Source organism: Vairimorpha ceranae, assembly GCF_000988165.1.
Source record: "Vairimorpha ceranae strain PA08 1199 chromosome Unknown NODE_27, whole genome shotgun sequence".
Lineage (NCBI taxonomy): Eukaryota > Fungi > Microsporidia > Nosematidae > Vairimorpha > Vairimorpha ceranae.
In genome coordinates this window covers 1-19384 of record NW_020169322.1, presented here as the reverse complement: position 1 = coordinate 19384, position 19384 = coordinate 1, and the positions used below count along the sequence as shown (strand labels likewise).

Here is a 19384-nt window from a genome sequence, read left to right as displayed (position 1 = left end):
AAAAAAATTAACCCAAAAAATGAGGACGCCAAAAAATGTGCACGATCTTGCAGCCGAAAATACTACAAATGAGCCATTAAATTTTAATGTACCAGTAAAAGGTTTAGATTTTAATAAAGAAAACATCACATTAGATGACATTCTTGAGTCATTTAAAACAACAGGATTTCAATCTGTAAATCTTTATAATGCAATTTTAGAGATAAAAAAAATGATAGAAGCTAAATCTAAAATATATTTAGGATGTACATCTAATTTAATTAGTAGTGGATTACGAGATATTATTAGATTTCTTGTAGAACATAAACATGTTGATGTATGTGTTATAACAGCAGGGGGAATAGAAGAAGATATTATAAAATGTCTTAAACCGACGTATTGTGCAAACTTTAACTACAAAGGTCAAGTTTTACGAGAAAGTGGATACAATAGAATTGGTAATCTTGTAATATCGAATGAAAACTACGAATTGTTTGAAGAATGGTTTAATAAGTCATTAGATTTGTTAGTTGAAGGGTACAGTGAAGAAAATCCATTGATTATTACGCCGTCTGAATTAATAAAATATTTAGGCAAACAAATAAATGATAAAAATTCAGTACTTTATTGGGCAGCAGTTAATAATATTCCTATTTTTTCACCCGCTCTCACTGATGGATCTATCGGTGATATGATAACTTTTTATAAAAAAAGGTTATGTTTAAAAATTGATATAGTAGAGGATATTAGAAACATAAATTTTAGCGGTTTAAGCAGTGAAACTACTGGTGCTATTATTTTGGGAGCAGGACTTGTTAAGCACCATATTTTAAATGCCAATTTATTTAGGAATGGGCTGGATTTTTGTGTACTAATTAACACTGCAAATGAATACGATGGAAGTGATGCAGGGGCAAATATTGAAGAATCGGTTAGTTGGGGAAAAATAAAAGCAAATAAAAGTTGCGTAAAATTGGTTGGTGATGCTACGATTTTGTTTCCTCTCGTAGTCTATTCTACATTTTATAAATTACATTAAATAAATTTACCAGTCTATTTTTTTTGAAATAAATTATTATAAATATTTTTTATAAATCTTTCTGAATATTTTTCAGGATCTTTACATGATTTATTGAGTGAACAAAGGCACAGAAAATTAAACCAGTCTTCTATTTTTTTATATTCTCCATACGAAGTTAAAATATCTATTATGCCTATAGAATACTCTCCCTGTTTTAAAATAGTAAAACTATTTGATTGCTTATTAATTTTATATTCTCTATCAAAATATTTATTGCACGGTATTGTATTGACACTTATGACAAGTGAATAATCCATAATATTATGAATTTTTAAAAAATGTATATCTTTTTCTATATTCTCCAAAATGTTATCGCAAAGTTTATTATCTATTTTATATCTATCATTAATCCAGTCTTTATCTTTTTTTATAAAATGATCTGTTTTTCTATCTACATTAAATCCTTTTAGGTCATAAATATATTTTATATTTCTTGTACTAAATATATTCTTCATAATTATAAAATGTATCTTATTTTTATTCTGTACGTGTGTAAAACATCCAAGAATTTTTACTAAAAAAGTATTCTGATTGTTTATCATGTAATTTAAATAATCTTCTGCTATTTTTAAAAAAGTTGTTAATTCACTTTCTTTAATTATTTTTATTGTGTACTGAAAATTTCCACTAAAAAATATTTGCGACGACGAGTTTCCTTTAATAGAAGAATTATAAAAATATGATAATCCGAGATCTATGTCCTTTATATTTAGTATGTAAAGTAATTTTTTAAAATAACTATTTTTATATGAAATTATTTTTTCACTACCAATATTTATAACATCTTCATTGTCTAGATTTCGTAGTTTATGCTTAATTTTTTTGTGAGCGATTAATAACCTTCGAATGGTAGCATGCATAAAAAGACAATAACAATTAATAAAATGATAAAAAGGAGAACTACAATAATTTACACCAATAAAAAATATTGGTGTAAAACAATATTTAATTTTTATTTTCTTTTTAAATAATGCTATAATTAAATTTACTCCTTTTTTATGACGGTTAGAAAATACAGATACATTTCGTTTTCATATTCTTTACTCGAAGGAAAAAATGTTAGCTTAGAAAATTCTATAATTTCAATAATTCGTGACAAAGTAAATGAGAATTTTGGTGAACACGTTTTGTATAGATTACAAAATTTAGCATTATTAGAATATTTACATGAAAATAATATTTTTGTTATACGAGTTGATAGAGATATTTGTAAATTTATACTGTTTAGTTTGGTATCAGTTGGGCAAATTAATGGAATGAAAGTTAATTTTAAAATTTTATTTGTATCTGGGATATATAAAAAATTACTAAAAAGATTAAGAGATAGTATCTCTAAACCTGAAAATAAAAATATATGTTAAAGTTTTATTAGATAAATTTAAAATACATAGGTGCATTGGCTTTGCATCATTTTATTGTTCATTAATTAGCGGTAAATTGTCCCATAAATTTGTATAAGCTTCGTTTTTTACACATTTTATTTTAGGAAATGTAAGCATAGGTCTTCTTTGATTTTTTTTATTATCATTTTCATCAGAATCTTCTTCTACCCATTCTTCGTTTTCACTATCTTCATCTTCATTGTCACTATCTTCTGATCTTATACTCTCTCCATCCTCATCATCTTCCCATGTACTATCTTCTTCATAATCAATATTAAATATTCTTTTTAAACTATTTCTATGTTGTAGGTACAATTTCTGCGATCTATAAATAGGTGGTCGGAAATCTGTAGATAGTTTTATAAATATTTTTTTAACTGGATTTACTAGATCCTTTCTTCGCCTTAGAGAATTATAATTTGGATTTTTAAGATTGTACAAATATACAGAATTATCAAAGGGCAATACGTGAAACATAGAATGCTGACTAGCAGATGTCTTTTCTCTTTTAGTCACGAAATTCAAAATTGATGAATCATTAATGCTTTCTCTGGATTTATTATTAACTTTTAGTATATTTTCTATGTTACTAGATACTTTTTTAAAATTAATATCACAATTTTTACATTTTTCAAGCAATTCATATACAATTTTTATAGCGTAATCTGGATGGAAATCGCTTATTGCGTCAATATTCTCGTAAAAATCTTTTACTAAGTCTTTTTGTGAATGCTTAATTACTTTTTTATTTAATAATTTTATCGTCTGTGTTGAGAGATTATCGTTATTAATTAGTTTAAACATTCCCTCTTTAGCAGTAAACCATTCATTTAAGGCTACTTTTAAATTTTTTAGATTTTTATTTCTTTTTTGTTTTTTTACTTTATAATTGTAAAGTAAATTACACAATTCTGATAAATCTACATTTTTTTTGTTATGAACGAGTAAAGCGAGCAAGTCTTTTGGTATATTTTGATCATCAGATAATTTCCACTGTTTTAGTAAATCTAAAACATAAGGATGTGATAGCATTAAGGGTTAAATCAACCATGTATTTATTTTATAGTGCATTTATTGTTACTTTGCTATGTAAAAAGTGGAAATATATTGAAACATAAATCATCAATCAAAATCTTTAGGTACAATTTTGATTCGAAATAAATTGTCCTTAGAGAATAGTCTTCCCAATCTTTTTTTATATTTATTTTTTTATAAATTGTATGTTGTACATTTATTACTTTAAGCAAAGTTTCAGATATTTCTCCTTGTAAATTTCTTATTAAAAATATTTTAAGAAGATTAAAATTTTTGAAAAAGTCTATCTTTAAGATTATCTTATTTTTAACAATGTAAGTGTATTTGAATAAAATGACTAGTATGCCATTTTGTGTAATTGAAGATTCTTTATATTTACAAAATGAATTTTTCTGTTTTCTCAAATAGTAGTAAACATCTCCCTTGCTTTTATGCTTTTTTAAAATTTCTTTAAAATTTTCATTAAACGTGTTGATTTTATTTATTTTTTCTTTAATTTTGTTTACAAGAGTCTTTTCATTTGTAGATATTTTTGTATTGCGCAAAAAATTTACAATCTCTTTAAATCCTGTTGTATTATAATTCTCATCTAAATCTATTCGTAACATATCTGAATCTAGAAATATATTGTATTTGTAATTTATAAAATAATGGTTGTTTAAAACCTTAAAAGTGTAGTTCTTTAACTTTATTGATTTTCCTGATACAAAAGTCATAACTAATTTATAGTGTACTTTATAGTGTTCACTCTCAAATGTAGGAACAGCATTGTAAGGTATAACACACTTGTAATAAAATTCAAGATTTATAGGTTCATAAAAAATAGGGAGAGATGTTAGTATTTTTTCCTTTATTATTGGTGTGTAAACATGTGCTTCGATATGGATGTACAAACAATCGGGAATATTTAGTGGACTTAGGGATATTTTACAAATAAGTATTGAATTTTGAGAAATCTTGTTAAATGTGACAGATGATTCCATAAGGGAAATTTTGTTTGTATTGTAATTTTTATATTACAATAATAATTATGTTCAAAAGATTCATTTTTATAACTCTGTGCTTTACATTAATTGTATCTTTTAATTTTGTATTTTACAAGCTTTGTATTTTTTATTTTTATTTACAAGATTTATATTTTTATTTTCTTTTAAATTTATTTTTAAAATATTTTATAGCATAAAACACATGGCAAAAGAATCTTTATCAAACACCGATATTTCAAACAGTAAAATTTTATACAAAGAAGATTTAAAAACAGAAGAATACAATTTACTAAAAGCTGAAAACACAACACTAAAAGGTGAAATAAGTCTTTTAAGACAAAACATGCTCCAACTGGAAAAATCTAATTATGAATTAAGATTAGAAAAAAGTGAGACAAACAAGTCAATGTATCTTAACTCTAAAAAAGCAGATTTAGAGCTACTAAAAATTCAATGCAAAATAAATGAAAATAAACCTTCAATATTTAAAAGATCTGCTAATTCAAATTATATTGATGTTAAATGGGCCTTAGAACACTCTAACTCTGATATAAATTTTAAATTAGAACCATTTGAATACAATAGGCTTAAGTTTTTTAAAGAATACTTTTACAATGATTTTTATCAATTTGACACTAAAGAAATTATAAAATATATTGACAAGTTTAGCAAAGAAAAATATAAAAAATTTTTAGATTATTTTGAACTTTTTGCATGTAAATTGGATGTATTTAATAGATTTTTTCATTTAGTATTTATTAATAATCACTTTATTGATAAAAAAGTATTACTTTTTGATCAAATACCACTAGATTGGATTATTAACTTTAGAAATGGTGATGCATTGCCTTTACTTAAAGAATTTATTGAGCGTTACACTGAAAAAATGATTATATTTATGTATCGGGTTATTTTTGAAAGGCCTTTTATAACTAATTTATTAATTAATACAAAAACTTTTACTAAAATGATTAGTCAAAATGATTACACAGTTAAATTTTTAAAAAATATAATAAGTGAAAAGGGAGGATTAAATCTTATAAATAAACATAATATTCATTTATTTAATAAAGAGCAGCTTAAAAAGATTTACAAAGATGATTATATGGACATTTTATAAATAAAAAGACAATTTATAATATAGGACTTTATTGCATAAAGAAGTTAAATTCCGAATTATTATCTTGATCATAATCTTTCCTGTATTTTACGCCAGTAGAAGATTCATCTACTGAATTATTTGCATCTTTTAAAATCGAATCAAACATGCCTCCTGATTTATTGGTCTGAAATATACTAGCAAAGGAAGAATTTCCCACTTCTGTCAGATTGTTAATGTTATTTTGTATTGGTATTTTAGAATTATCTATTAAATTATTTAAAGATGGTTGATTATTAAAATTATTTGAAGATGGTTGGTTATTAAAATTATTTGAAGATGGTTGGTTATTTAAATTATTTGAAGATGGTTGGTTATTTAAATTATTTAAAGATGGTTGGTTATTTAAATTATTGATGTTTGTTTGGTTATTCGGATCAAATACAGGTCTAATATTTGGATTAATGGGATATTTTACATAATCTGAATTATATCTTTTAACAGGTTGACTAATTTTTGAATCTATACTTGAAAAAGTATTAGTAGATGAAGTACTGGGTATCTGTGTATTAATTCCATAATTAACATTATCTGCATGAGATGAAGCATTTGATTGAAACATAGGCATAAAATTATTAATTTGTGGCTTGAAACTAAAATTATTCGGTGATGTATTCTCAAATGCTGTAGTGTTAAAATAATTCTCATTTGCATTTCCAGGGGACAATTTTGTCTTTCCAGAAGTACTTATAGATGGAAATTGGAATGGTGTAGTTTCATCATTCAATTTGGTCTTGCCTCCTATATCAGGACGTTTAAAGTTAAGTGGTTCATCGTAAACAGGCTGCTGATTCTTAACTGAAGTATCTGGTTGTGTGAATATATTGCCAATAAATGCATTAGAATTATTATCTTTAATTAACACATCCTCTGTAGAAGTTTTTTTATAAATTTCAGAATGCAAAGGATTTTCAAATATCGGACCATTCTCTTTAATTTCAGGTTTAGGTGGATTTTTAGTCTTTTTATTAACTTCTTCTAGATTTTCAAATACAGCATAACCCGTTTCTTTTAAAAGAGCTAGAGGATCTTTATCTTTTAAAGGATTCTTAGGTGGTTCGGGTTTTACTTGACTAGTAAAGAAATCATCGGGTCTGTTATAAAACTGATCGAAGTTTTTATATTGTAATACACCCTCTCCCCTAACAGGTTCTTTTACATCATCCTTTATAATAGGTGCCTTTTTAATCTGTTGATATTTCAACGGCAATGTGGCTCTTTTTCCTTGTATCCTAGGAGGAGCTGTGTTCTGCTGTTCAGTATTATTAGATGTATCTTGATTATCTAAATTTTCAGAGTCAGTCTTAGTTTCCAATTCTTTTTTATCAGTGTCTATTTCTTTTTTTTCTTCAACCACCAACTCTGATTTGTATTTTGACTGATTATCAATAACTTGCTTGTCTATATTTTTAATAAAAATGTTATCAATTCTATTAGTATTACTTTTAAACAGATTATCTTCCTTGTCATTCATATTTTTTTCTAATTTATTGTCCTCGACAAGATTTAAATTTTGATCATGATTTTTTTCTATAATCTCATCATTATTTGTGATTTTAGATCCTAATGTGTTATTATTATTTTTTATACCAAAAATATCTTGTTTATTTGAATTTAAATGACTATCATTAACACCACTTATTTTATTAGAAATAACATCTGCATCTTTTTCTTTTAAATTATGATTTGTCGCTAAATCTAAATTTATTGTTTTACTAGAAAAAGGTTCACAAACTTCTTTTGTTAATTTAAGATTTTCATCTTTTGTACTTTTCTTAACATCCTCATTAGAATCCTCAATTTTTCTATGTTTAAAATTGTCCTCGGCCTCATTTTTAAGAGAACTATATTCAAATAATTCTGCCATAGGTTCTGGTTTAAGAACAACAGGCTTACTAAATTTATCTTCTACTTTAGAAGATCTTATAATTCCTCCTTCTTCAACTAAATTTCGTTCTATGTCTTCTGTATAGTATTTTTCAGGAAAATCATTTTCTTCAATGCCTTTAGCCTCTTCATTTTGTCTTTTTAATTCCTCATATAATTTAATAATTGAATAATCATTGTTTTTTAGATCATTCTCAAAGGATATATCTCGTTCCAACTTCATTAATCCTGTACTATTATATTCCTTTTGCTGTTTGCATAAATTAATCTTATTATTTTTAAATTCTAAACATTTCTTATACAATTTTTCATTATTTTTACTATCAACATTTAAAACAAGTGTACATGTAAAAGATGGAATTACATCTTCGAAATATTTTGGGTTTTTAACAATATTTTCAACCATTTCTACTTCATCTTTGTACCTCTTATACAAAAGTTTTTTATAAGCTTCTTCTGCTTCTTTTTCCTCAGGTAATAGATCTTCGTAATAATTTCCATGCCTTTTAAATCTCGGATGTCTTTTTTCAAAAGTAACTCTAGCTAAAGTTATAGGCTTAAAGACTCTTGGATGATAAACAATATCTGACCTAAATACATGTATAATATGAGGATATTCAAATCCATTATTCTTTAATCTTGGTCTTATTCCTCTGCTTTTTTCTGAAATATTAAATAGGTCTTTTTTAGTCCTAACTTTTTTATCCAAATTGCTTTTTAGTATCTTATCTTTATCAATTAAAACCATTTTTTCATAAATTTCACTAAATTGTGCATTATTCAAATTAAACATTTCCTTGTATTTATCTTCTATCTTTTTATAAAAATTTAATTCTTTCTCTTCCTCAATTTTTTTAACACTCGTATTTATTTTCTTTTCAATACATTTTTCACAGGGTATACAATTCATAAGTAATTCGGGTTTACGAGTCTTCCTAATGTTTTCACAGACTGGTCTTTGTTTAGGATGTTTATCATAATAAGAATTTAACTTTTTAACATTTTTTTCATTAAACCACTCAACCTCCTCTTCTAAAGGCACATCACCCACTTCAATGGTATCAGTATCCTTTAAAATTTCATCAAGTGGAAGTTCTTTAGCCAATTTTACATAAACTGGATTACTCATATCCCACCAGGAAGGTAAAATAACAAATTGCAAATCATTTTTGTAAGTTGGTGTAAAAGCCGGTTTCTTATTTAATATACGCTTAATCCTTTTACTATTATCATCTGAAAGGTCATAAACTCTTTTCAATTCAGATTTAATATATTTTCTATAATCTTTTTTATTCTTAATAGCCATCGCAGGAGATTCTTCTACTTTCTTATGTTTTATCAATCTATTTATTTTCCGTCTTATCATTGCTGTTGCTTCTTTTTCTGAAATATTTTCAATCAGAGGTTGAATCTCTCTAAGATCATCAATTTCTAATTTATGCCGATGTAAAAATTTATCACAAAGTTTTTTATGTGATCGTAATTCTTTTTCTGTAAATTTATTGCCAAATACATAATCAATAATTTCTTTTATTTTTGTAAACAAACTCATTTGGGGTTATACAAAAAGAAAAATTTAAGTTTATAAGAGGGAATAAAAGAAACAAACTGGTTGTAAAATATAAATCGTAATAAATTTAAATCTGTACAATGTTATATTTTATGTAAAAAAATATAATATTTTTTTTCCATTTATTTGTACAAACAAAACTGTAGCCTTTGAAAAAATACCTTTCTCTGCATAAAATTAGTCATATAAACCTGTATGCTTGTCTTTGAGAAATTTAAACAATAATTTGTAGCACAACAATACAAAAAAAAGTGTTAATTTGAAAAATTATTAAATTTTACAAATAAGAATAAAAAATATTAAAAAGATAATATTTTTTAATATATTTGATTTTTTAAATTATTTTTAAAAAAGTATACAATAACTCATTCATTTTTAAGGTATACTTTTTTTAATTATCAATTTATCAAATACATTAATATTGTTAAAAACACAATATTAACTTATTAAAAAATATTTCATTTAATATTATGCAATATTAAATGAAAATTTTTGCAAAATTATAAGATAACTTATATTTTACACTTCAGTACAAAGATACAATAGCCATAATATTAAATTATTATTTTTCTTTTGTATTACAGAGTATAATAAAATTTTAAGTCTAAGAAACCTATTTATAAAGATTAATTATTCACTATCTTTATTATTATTCTTAAGTAATCTAAATATTATCATAAGCTTTTTGTAATACACTTTAAATTACCTGTTATACTCAAAAATATTATAAATTACATTTTTACATTCATTATTAAGTTATCTAGGATAAAAAACAATTTACCTTAAACATTATCTTTATTAATTGTTTTAAAATATTTCATACTTTTTTACTAAAATTTTATTATCATTTTAAAATTTACTTGATGACTTTTTTGCATAAATGAAAAGAAGAATAGGAATGAATAAAATAAAGGAAAAAACTACATGGTTTAGCACTGAAGGGCCTACAAAAGAAGATGAAGAAAAAGTTAAAAATCTTTTAGTACTAGAAATCAATAAGAACGACACAGATATACCACATTACAACAAATAAATTATTAAAATTACAAGGTTAAAATTTTACCCCTAAATGGAAAATTCTTTTTCTTTGCAGTTTAACAAAATGACACAGTTGAAAACTGTACAAGACTATGAGGCTGAAATCACAAGGTTACAAAACGAAAACTGGGAAATAAAACATCAACTTGCATTCTTAAAATCCAATGCTCCTTTAAATGTAGATGATGATATACAGAAATTATTATACGATTCAAAAACTTCTATAGACATTTTAGAAAATGAAAATAAAAATTTTCAAAAACAAATTGATCATCTTAAAGAGATTATAAGATCTAATGGTATTGAAAAAGAAAAAATGTTAAAAGATTACAATGATAAAATTAATGATACAGAAGGTAAATTATTGAGCCTTGAAGATGAAAATCAAAGATTAATTACACACATTGAAAATGTTAAAAATAAATATGAAAGCGTTTTACAAGAGCATAAATTATGTGATCAAAAAATTGAAAATTTTAAACATGAACAAGGAAATGTTTATCATGAACTTGAAAAGTATAGAAATGAAAATGAATGTTTAAAAAATGAAATTAATAATCTCAGAACAGAAAATTTATCTTTAAAAAATGAGATTAATAAGATTAATTCTAATTATCTTAATTTACAAAAAGAAAATTTTGATATTAAAAATGATAAGGCGACTTATTATTCAGAAGGAGAAAAATTACTAAAAGAAAATGAACATTTACAAACACAGTACAAAATTATTTATGACGAACGCGGTAATCTTCTAAATATGAATAGTGAATATAAAAATAAACTTGCTTCTCTTGAAAATGAATGTAGAAAATTAGAAAAGAATGTTGCTGCGTTGAATAATGAACTCGAAAATTATAAAGAAACAGAACTTTATATTAAAGAATTACAAAGAAATTTTAATAAAGAAACGCGTAACAAACAAAACTTGGCTATTGAAAATGAAAAAATTAAAGAAGATTTGGAAATGGCAAATAAAAAAATTGAAATTTTAAATAATGAAAAAAGAGCTATGAGATACAAACTCAAACAAGATGATGGATATATTTTTAAACATGCTATAACAGAATTAAATAAGTGTTATTCTGTAGTTAATGAGATTAATGAGAAAGTTAAAAAACTACAGTATAGTAAAGAAACTCTAGGGTTTTTACAAAGTTTAAATATTAAAAGTAAAAATATTAATTTTATAGTTAATTCATTTAAAACTATTTACGGGAAAATGAAAGATAGGATTGAAGTCTTAAGGCGTGAGGCCCACGATTTAAATAAATTTGGCAAGAATGAAAAATTACTAAAAGTTATAAAAGAATTTACTGAAGAATTTAGAAATGCAAAATTGGATCTTGATTCTACCAAAAAATATTTAGAACAAAAAAATATAGAAATAAAAGAGATGAAAAAACAAAAATTAAGCCTAGAAAAAATGTATAATAATTTGTTGCAAAAATATAATCATACGGTCTGTAAGCTGTAATATATGCACAGTAAAACTAGTAATAATGTATAAAATTTTAGACACCGCCATCATTTTTTTTATATTTTAGCTTAAGTTTATTAACAACATCAAAAGCTTTTGGAAAATCTTTTTCTATTTTTCTTCTAATTTGTTTATTTTCAGCTTCTAGCTGATTAAGCTGTCGGACTATAGTATCCATATTGCGTGGAATTTCTCTAAATCGTTCATTGTCTACATTGATAGATAATTCATGATATCTGTACATAAGAGCACTCTTACTTCCTGATGAATTTGCCCTCCTTTTCTTCAATTCTCTAACCAAGTGTTCTTCTCTACTTTGAACTAATATTGGTAATTTATCAATTTTATTATATTGTTTTTGGTTGGTTCTAAGATCAGCTGGTGAAAATGGCGATTTAAAACATTCTGGACAAAAGTTTCGTTTTTCTATATGTTTTCTGATACATAAAAAGCAAAATATATGTTTACATGGAAGCCAATGTGGAATACTACACTCTGATTTGCATATAAGACATAGTTTTGACATATTTGAAGGGTAAGCAGATTTATATAATATAATAAAAGGATTGTAGTTATATGTTATTAATTATTTAAACATTTACAAAAATCTATAAAGTTTCTAGTTTAAATACAATAATTTCATAGTTACAAATTTTACTCCTTTTTCAAACCCTATATGGGAAATGTTGTGTCGAAGAAGAAATCTACACGTGATGTATTAAAAAATCTTGACAAAATGATTATTAAATTTGAGAATAACAAGAAATCGATTGTTAAATCCCAGTCCACTGCAAATTGTTTAACTTTTTATGTATTTTTCATTTTACTAACCTTGTCTTTGATATATGCTTTTTGTGACGAACAAAGTTTAGTTTTATTTGCAATCTTTCCAATTATTTCAGTATGTCTTTTAAAATTTGCTTTATCTGTTTTTTACAATTGGCGTTTAGAAAATATTTTACTGAAATTAGAAGATTTGAGAGAGCAGCAAAAAGAATATATTAAAATTCTTAAAGAAGAGGATGATTATAAAGCTACAATGGAATTACTAGAAAAATATGAGGGAAGTACTTTACGCAATACGTCATTCAGCAGATTGTCACAAAAGAAACCCAATGTAATTGAAAAAGTAGCTGACATTGTTTTGGGGGATGACCCAACAAAAATGTATGCATTGATTTGCGCTCACTGTCATTATCATAATGGAATGGTACATCCTGAGGATAGGATGACAGAATATATTTGTTATAATTGTGGAACTAAAAACAAGAGAACTTTTTCTTCAAACAAAGAGTTGTAAGTTTATGCTCTAATTTATTTAATAAATTTTTAATAAATAATTTTGCTAATTTGTTTGTTTTACAAAATTCTTATACCCTTATGAAAGTTATTCTACGAGTTTATAATATTGGCGATCCAGAAATAGTAAAACTTTTAAATAATGTCTTGAAAAAAGAATTTCTTGGGATTTGGCATACTTCTATTGAAGTATACGGAAAAGAATTTTTTTATGATAATCAAATATGTAAAGTTCTTCCTAATTGTTCAAAGCACAAAATTCCACACACAATACATGATATGGGAACCACAGAAATTTTAGAAGAAGAGTTTGAACTTTTTTTAGCTAATTTAAATGAAAAATATGGGTTAAATACCTACGATCTTTTATTTAACAATTGTAACCATTTTACAAATGATTGCATACTATTTCTAGTAAACAAATCAATTCCTTCTTACATCACTGATGTTCATGAGACAGCTATTGAAAACGAATGTATCTTAAATATTGTAAAAATGTTTCTTGGAAATGAAGGATATAAATAAACTTTTATTTTTTATTAGATTTTTTACCATTTTTCTGTTTTGGTCTCACAGGAATTTTATCACAATAGTCATGTACTTCTTCTTTAGTTAACTTTCTAATTTTAACAACAGTTCCTTCATTTTCATATTCCTTAGTTTCAAAATCTTTACTAAACTTTAACCTTACAACTTTTTCTTTTAGGTCAACAAATGCAGAATCTTTTACAATTTTTTTAATATTAGAAATATCCAAATCATCAGCAGCTTCATAGCGAAACAATTTATCAGCATAATCATCTTTTAGTGCATTTCTGGCGTCTTGAAGTTTTTGCTGTTCAGTTAGGTTTTCTTTTTGTAATAAAAAATCTTTTTTTCGCATAATGATAAGATTGTTACTTTCATTTTTTAATCGCTTAGCTTTTTCATCGATATCTTCCTCAATGTTACATGGAATTTCCATTTTAAGAGCATTTTCCACAGCTTCTTCATTTTTCAATTCGACAAAAACAGATCCACTAAATTTTTTATTTTTTTGCCTTCTCATTCTAATAAGTAGTGGATTCATAGAAGCTAGAATGTTTTCTATGTCTTCTAAAGTACTCTCTTTATTAAACCCCGAAATATATAAACATCTGGAATCTATATCTGTATCACATACATAGTTTTTAAATTCCTCTGTTTCAATCTTTTTTAAACAATCGTCTTTACATTCAACAGTTTTGCTATCCGCTATAGATTTTTTTATTAAATCTTTATCAGCATTTAATTCTTTCATTTTTTTAAATGTAAGAATTGTATCAATTGGTATAAATCCATTATTTAAAAGGGATTGCTGCTTCATAAAAGCATCTACACGAAAGTTTGCATCGCTAAAATAAAACTCAATTTGCTTTTTTATTTTTTCGAGTGACATAAGGGTAAATAAAAATTAAGAATAACCGTTTATTTTTCAACTATATATTTAAAGACATCTTCCTTAGAAATCTTTACTGATGAATGAGGATAAATAAATTTTTGTGATTCATTTCTCACTCCTATTTTTTTGTAATTTCTCATCATTTTTCGTCCCTCCGATGTAATAACACATACATCAATATTGCTTCCGCTATAAAGATCATTCAAAATTCCTGCCTCAATTGCATTACATGCTAGATTAATGGCCTCTTCCATGTCCATATTTTTATATCCAGCTTCTAAAATTGAAATAGCGGCTAAACTTCCTGAACCAAGTGCAGTATACGAAACCGAGTTAGACGATCCGTGTGGATAAACTTCGTATAAGTAAAAACCAGTATCGTCAACACCTCCGATCACTAGTGCAGCCGAAATATGTCCTTGATATGGATGAAGATGAAGTTGACAGGTCCTTACACAATGAGCAACTCTTGGTATTTTGTTGTACTTTTTATTGAAGATTGAAAGTTCTTTGCTGGCTTTACGTGTTACCCTTGTAATGTCACCAGAAGTTCCTGCACCACACGCTTGAATATTTTCAGTAATATAATGAATTTTTTCACAATTTTTATCTGCAACTATAGGTCCAGAAGTACTTCTTGTATCAGCACATAGTATTACGCCATTGTTAAATTTTACACCAACTATTGTTGTACCGGTTTTAGTAAACATTTAGGGTAAAAAATAAACACTTAAAAATGAAAATCTATACGAGAAATACATTTTACATTCAGGTGCAGAAATAACACGATCTAAAAATTTCAAGTACTTAAAAAAAATTTCCTCGTCCGGGAATCGAACCCGGGCCCCCGGTGTGAAAGACCGATATCCTAACCACTGGACTAACAAGGATACTCCAACTTCTTTATATTGTTCTGTGGCTCCTTAGTTAGATGTAAATTTTTTTATTTCTACCCATAAAATGGGCGATGACTCTACTAGTTTATCTTTTTTAAATTTAAATTGGTGTGACAAAGTTGACACTTCTCTAATTTATCCTATAATATTAGATCCATTGTACACTGATTTGTATTTAGAAATTTCTTACAAACTACAAGATCTTTTACAAAAAATTAAACAGGTAAATTTTTCTTATAAAATTATTAACGAAGAATTTATTCGTATAAAAGATTTCAAAACCAAACAAATTATTTTAGAAATGGGTGTCTGCGATTTTGAGAAGCTCGAATTTATTAATCTGCATCAACTTAAAATATATATAATATTAAATAAAAAAAAGTATAAAAGAAAGATTAGTTCAATGATTAATAAAACATACAAAGAAAATGTAATTAATTCAGCGCACAAACCGATAGAAAATAATTATGAAAGCATTAAAAAATTGATGTTTGAATTACAAATTAAAAAAAATGTTAATGTTATTTTTGTCGAAAATGAGATTGATCTTTTTCGTGAACTTAAGGATATTTTAAAACATTTAGTCTCTGATAAAAAATTTGTGCCTAAAGTTAAAACATTTAAAATAGGGAAAGAACAGGAATATTTAACATTTATTTTAAGTAAAATTCCTGGGATAAGTAGCTGTGTTGCAAAAAATATTGCTGACAGATATGGCACTCTTGCTAATCTAAGTTTGTTGGTTAAAAATAATCGTACAGAAGAACTTAGCGAAATGATTATTGAAGACAAAGAAAATCATAAATGTAGAATGTTAGGAACAGTACAGGCTAAGCAAATTTTGAGAATATTTACCTCTGATGATCCTGCAGAGAAATTATTATAATTTTATAGAAATATTGTACGAAGTCTAGTATTTTGATTAATTAGTAAAAAATGCGAGAACATTTAATTTTTAAGGACCAGAAAGATTGCCGTATACATTTTAGGATAAATTACAAGTCATTCCTAAATGATTTTAGTACATGCAACGGCAGAATTTTATTTTAAAATCAATTTCTTAAATTTAATAAAAATATTTATTTAAAAAAATAGTTATACAATACGCTTATTGTTTTACCTCCAAAAATAGCAGGAATCACAAATAATGAAGAATAAAAAATAATTCCAATTCCCTTATTAATTACCATAAGCAAAAAATTAAAAAGACTAAAGGCAGATACCAACTCCGGACTAATAATATCTCCTGCTATGCCATTTTCTTTTTTCTTTTTATTATCAGAACTTTTATCTGGTTCGGAGCGACCTGTTGTCTCCTGTTCAAGACACTTGTTTGTCTTCTGTTCACAATTTTCTGCTGTCTTCTCACTACCAAAATCATTCGATGTAAAAAACGATGAAAAACCACTTAAAACATTAGACTTTCGCACACGCGAATCTGTTATCATGCGATTTGAACTATAGATCGATAACAAATATAAAACAAATACCTTCATCTTTAGAAAAGGGGGTCTTTTATTTATATTTATAATTAAATGTCAAACTTTTAATCAAAGTTAATAAATTAATTAAATATAGGAAAATAACTAAAATATCAAACAGTAGTGTAAACTTTACAATAAACGATTAAAAAATATTTTTTAATAAAATAATTTTCACAAAATTAAATACTGATATTTAAATAAATCTTAATGTAATTTATTAGATTAATCTTAGAATGTGTACATTAAAATCTAATTCATGTTAATTATTAATAAATTATTTTGATGAGTAAAAAATTAAAAAATAAAGAGAAAATAAAATCACAAAAATGTTAAGTGTAAAATATTAAAATACAGGTAATTTTAATACATTTAATAAAAGCATACAGTTAACTAATTTCTAAATTTAAATGGTGATGAGCAGAATGCTCAAATTCTATCCAGAGATTAGGACCCTGAAAGAACAAAAGCAAAGAGAATTTTTTATTAATTAATTTAATAGCTTCTTAAGCTTAGTAATTTATTCTTCTTAAATTTCAAACGATCTTCATAAAAAACCATAATCTTATATTCTTATTCCATAACTAGCATATTTTTTTTTCTTCCTCTGTGATCACTTCTTGTAACTAACCTATTATGTTTATTTTAATAAGCATTTGTACGTTTTAAAAATACACAAAAGTTTTGCCAATACATCAAATATAAGAAATTTCAGCTAGGATTTAAAAACAGCATTAAAATCTGTACTATGCATATTATTTTTTTTTCTAGTTTAATAAAAAAAAGCGAAACTTTAACTTTAGCAATAAAACATTAAAGACATTTCAAATAGGTTGTACCGAAATTCCCTTCCTTTTTATCTAAATTTATTATCATTAAAAATTGGTATTCTATTTCCTTTCAGACTGCATATATAAAGAAGATTATTCATATGCATTTAAAACTTTAAAAAAAGATTAAGCATTTTGTAACATTACGATTTAATCTACATTCTATAAAAAAGCATAAATACAACTTTTTACAAATATCATAAATTTATGAAAAATTGGAAGATTAAAATAAAATGTTAGAATTTATACTTAATAGACACATACATATTTTTAATAAAAATAAAAATGATAATTTATATGTTAGGATTAAACATAAATTAAAATTTAATATGAATATATGCATAATAATTAATGTAAAGAATAAATATTATATAAAAAATATAACTATTTATTTTGTGTCAAAAATACGACGACTAACCGTATTTATATCATATTCATAAATGGTAGATTCAGAGGAGACAAAAATTTTACAGTCTTCTTCAGAAATTGTTGCTCCTGTGATTTGCAGATCCTGTTCGACTTTTACGACATGTCGCTTTGTAAAAGTGCGTGTATCATAAACACTTAAATAAGAAGATTGTTCTGTAAAAAATAATAAATCTAGCGATTTTTTTGTACTAAAAAATACATTACGTATCGCTCCCCTGTGTGATCCTTGTTGTTTACTACACAATGTATAGAGTTTCTCATCTGATCGAATATCCCATACACAAACAAATCCATCTTGTGTTCCTACTGCAAATTTATTGGACAAATTATTCCACGTGACACTAAATCCTCCATCATTTACAGTTTTCAATTTTTTAAAAAATTTATAACCATTATTTTCAATTGTGTAAACAAAAACATCATTTGTATCACCGACTAATATTAAAAATCTTCCATCAGGACTAACACTAGAAAAGTTTACCTGAGATATAAAATTAATTTGATTAATATGGTCTTTTTCTAAAGATAAAATTCTTAATATTTTGTCATTATTAGATACATATATTGTTTTATCATGTATTGATATATGATTATTGATATGATCACTTAAAAAAAAGTATTTATGATTTTTAGTATAAAGATTTTTTACATATAATTGTCCTTTTCCTCCACCAACAACAACAAGCTCTTCTTGTGCGCATAAAGAAGTTGGTAAAAAAATTAATTCTTGGGTGAGTGGATACTTTATCTGTGCGGTGTAATCGTAGGAATAAATTTTATTTGATTGTGGAAATATCAAATTCCCGTTATTAATTTTTAACATGTCTTTAAGCTGCCAGTGTTGTGTTTTTACACCTTCCGTGTGTTTTTTAGGGAATGTATAAATGAAATCAGATACATCTTTGATATTCTGATTTTGAGTTGTTGACATAAACAAATAAATGTTTTTTAATTTATATAAAACAAATAAATATATTATTTTTATAAGAAACAGATTAATTTTATACGTAAAAATTAATTCGAAATATTTATGACATTTAATGAATTGTCATTTTTTGTAAAAATATATTTTTAACCTTGTCTTGAAAAATTTTGACATATCTTACTTTTTCAATGTCATAATATTTTTATTAAAGAAAGACACCTTTTAAAAATAAAAATATTATGTAATGTTAAACATAAAATTGTTAATCAAGGTAATATATTTAAAGCACATTTAAAGTATTATAAAATTATTCAAATAAAACATAAAACACATTTATAAACATTTAATTTACTAGAATCATACAATAAAAATCTTTTTTTAAAAATAAAAACTGCGCATAAATTAACATGCAACAATTAGTCTAGAAATAATGTAAGCATCTGAAATGCTTCTTTTTTTCTGGCTGCTAATTCCTTAAAATCTTCAAATGTAAAAAATCCTGATTTATTT

The 19384-nt window shown here is 25.1% G+C and overlaps 16 protein-coding genes and 1 non-coding gene across 17 annotated transcripts; 7 read left to right on the top strand and 10 right to left on the bottom strand.

Annotated features, from left to right (window-relative positions):
• Positions 1–19: 19 nt before the first annotated feature.
• Positions 20–1018, top strand: AAJ76_2700019365 (deoxyhypusine synthase; the record flags this gene model as incomplete). Its single annotated transcript, XM_024474868.1, has 1 exon — positions 20–1018. One exon carries the CDS (start codon positions 20–22, stop codon positions 1016–1018), a length of 999 nt encoding a protein of 332 aa, XP_024330979.1.
• Positions 1019–1032: 14 nt separating this feature from the next.
• On the bottom strand, positions 1033–1515 carry AAJ76_2700017870 (phosphatidylinositol-4-phosphate 5-kinase; the record flags this gene model as incomplete). The annotated part of the gene is made up of 1 exon (XM_024474867.1): positions 1033–1515. The coding sequence occupies one exon, from the start codon at positions 1513–1515 to the stop codon at positions 1033–1035; it is 483 nt and encodes a 160-aa protein (XP_024330978.1).
• A 543-nt stretch (positions 1516–2058) lies between these two features.
• AAJ76_2700017326 (hypothetical protein) lies at positions 2059–2421 on the top strand (the record flags this gene model as incomplete). Its single annotated transcript, XM_024474866.1, has 1 exon — positions 2059–2421. The coding sequence occupies one exon, from the start codon at positions 2059–2061 to the stop codon at positions 2419–2421; it is 363 nt and encodes a 120-aa protein (XP_024330977.1).
• A 51-nt stretch (positions 2422–2472) lies between these two features.
• On the bottom strand, positions 2473–3474 carry AAJ76_2700015911 (hypothetical protein; the record flags this gene model as incomplete). Its single annotated transcript, XM_024474865.1, has 1 exon — positions 2473–3474. The coding sequence occupies one exon, from the start codon at positions 3472–3474 to the stop codon at positions 2473–2475; it is 1002 nt and encodes a 333-aa protein (XP_024330976.1).
• A 53-nt stretch (positions 3475–3527) lies between these two features.
• On the bottom strand, positions 3528–4460 carry AAJ76_2700014925 (hypothetical protein; the record flags this gene model as incomplete). Its single annotated transcript, XM_024474864.1, has 1 exon — positions 3528–4460. One exon carries the CDS (start codon positions 4458–4460, stop codon positions 3528–3530), a length of 933 nt encoding a protein of 310 aa, XP_024330975.1.
• A 205-nt stretch (positions 4461–4665) lies between these two features.
• On the top strand, positions 4666–5583 carry AAJ76_2700014719 (hypothetical protein; the record flags this gene model as incomplete). Its single annotated transcript, XM_024474863.1, has 1 exon — positions 4666–5583. The coding sequence occupies one exon, from the start codon at positions 4666–4668 to the stop codon at positions 5581–5583; it is 918 nt and encodes a 305-aa protein (XP_024330974.1).
• Positions 5584–5611: 28 nt separating this feature from the next.
• AAJ76_2700010324 (hypothetical protein) lies at positions 5612–9061 on the bottom strand (the record flags this gene model as incomplete). Its single annotated transcript, XM_024474862.1, has 1 exon — positions 5612–9061. One exon carries the CDS (start codon positions 9059–9061, stop codon positions 5612–5614), a length of 3450 nt encoding a protein of 1149 aa, XP_024330973.1.
• A 1087-nt stretch (positions 9062–10148) lies between these two features.
• Positions 10149–11591, top strand: AAJ76_270009236 (laminin subunit alpha-2; the record flags this gene model as incomplete). The annotated part of the gene is made up of 1 exon (XM_024474899.1): positions 10149–11591. One exon carries the CDS (start codon positions 10149–10151, stop codon positions 11589–11591), a length of 1443 nt encoding a protein of 480 aa, XP_024330972.1.
• A 37-nt stretch (positions 11592–11628) lies between these two features.
• Positions 11629–12120, bottom strand: AAJ76_270007265 (hypothetical protein; the record flags this gene model as incomplete). The annotated part of the gene is made up of 1 exon (XM_024474898.1): positions 11629–12120. One exon carries the CDS (start codon positions 12118–12120, stop codon positions 11629–11631), a length of 492 nt encoding a protein of 163 aa, XP_024330971.1.
• Positions 12121–12270: 150 nt separating this feature from the next.
• On the top strand, positions 12271–12894 carry AAJ76_270007114 (integral membrane metal-binding protein; the record flags this gene model as incomplete). Its single annotated transcript, XM_024474897.1, has 1 exon — positions 12271–12894. One exon carries the CDS (start codon positions 12271–12273, stop codon positions 12892–12894), a length of 624 nt encoding a protein of 207 aa, XP_024330970.1.
• Positions 12895–12974: 80 nt separating this feature from the next.
• AAJ76_270006410 (thioredoxin family) lies at positions 12975–13418 on the top strand (the record flags this gene model as incomplete). The annotated part of the gene is made up of 1 exon (XM_024474896.1): positions 12975–13418. The coding sequence occupies one exon, from the start codon at positions 12975–12977 to the stop codon at positions 13416–13418; it is 444 nt and encodes a 147-aa protein (XP_024330969.1).
• A 4-nt stretch (positions 13419–13422) lies between these two features.
• AAJ76_270005075 (la ribonucleoprotein) lies at positions 13423–14310 on the bottom strand (the record flags this gene model as incomplete). Its single annotated transcript, XM_024474895.1, has 1 exon — positions 13423–14310. One exon carries the CDS (start codon positions 14308–14310, stop codon positions 13423–13425), a length of 888 nt encoding a protein of 295 aa, XP_024330968.1.
• Positions 14311–14339: 29 nt separating this feature from the next.
• AAJ76_270004362 (proteasome subunit beta type-7) lies at positions 14340–15023 on the bottom strand (the record flags this gene model as incomplete). Its single annotated transcript, XM_024474889.1, has 1 exon — positions 14340–15023. One exon carries the CDS (start codon positions 15021–15023, stop codon positions 14340–14342), a length of 684 nt encoding a protein of 227 aa, XP_024330967.1.
• Positions 15024–15131: 108 nt separating this feature from the next.
• On the bottom strand, positions 15132–15203 carry AAJ76_270004182. Its single transcript has one exon. It is a non-coding gene; the product is annotated as a tRNA-Glu (tRNA).
• Positions 15204–15273: 70 nt separating this feature from the next.
• AAJ76_270004111 (bos1-like vesicular transport protein) lies at positions 15274–16095 on the top strand (the record flags this gene model as incomplete). Its single annotated transcript, XM_024474886.1, has 1 exon — positions 15274–16095. The coding sequence occupies one exon, from the start codon at positions 15274–15276 to the stop codon at positions 16093–16095; it is 822 nt and encodes a 273-aa protein (XP_024330966.1).
• A 193-nt stretch (positions 16096–16288) lies between these two features.
• AAJ76_270002680 (hypothetical protein) lies at positions 16289–16705 on the bottom strand (the record flags this gene model as incomplete). Its single annotated transcript, XM_024474872.1, has 1 exon — positions 16289–16705. One exon carries the CDS (start codon positions 16703–16705, stop codon positions 16289–16291), a length of 417 nt encoding a protein of 138 aa, XP_024330965.1.
• Positions 16706–17908: 1203 nt separating this feature from the next.
• Positions 17909–18880, bottom strand: AAJ76_27000505 (wd40 repeat-like protein; the record flags this gene model as incomplete). The annotated part of the gene is made up of 1 exon (XM_024474894.1): positions 17909–18880. One exon carries the CDS (start codon positions 18878–18880, stop codon positions 17909–17911), a length of 972 nt encoding a protein of 323 aa, XP_024330964.1.
• Positions 18881–19384: the final 504 nt, after the last annotated feature.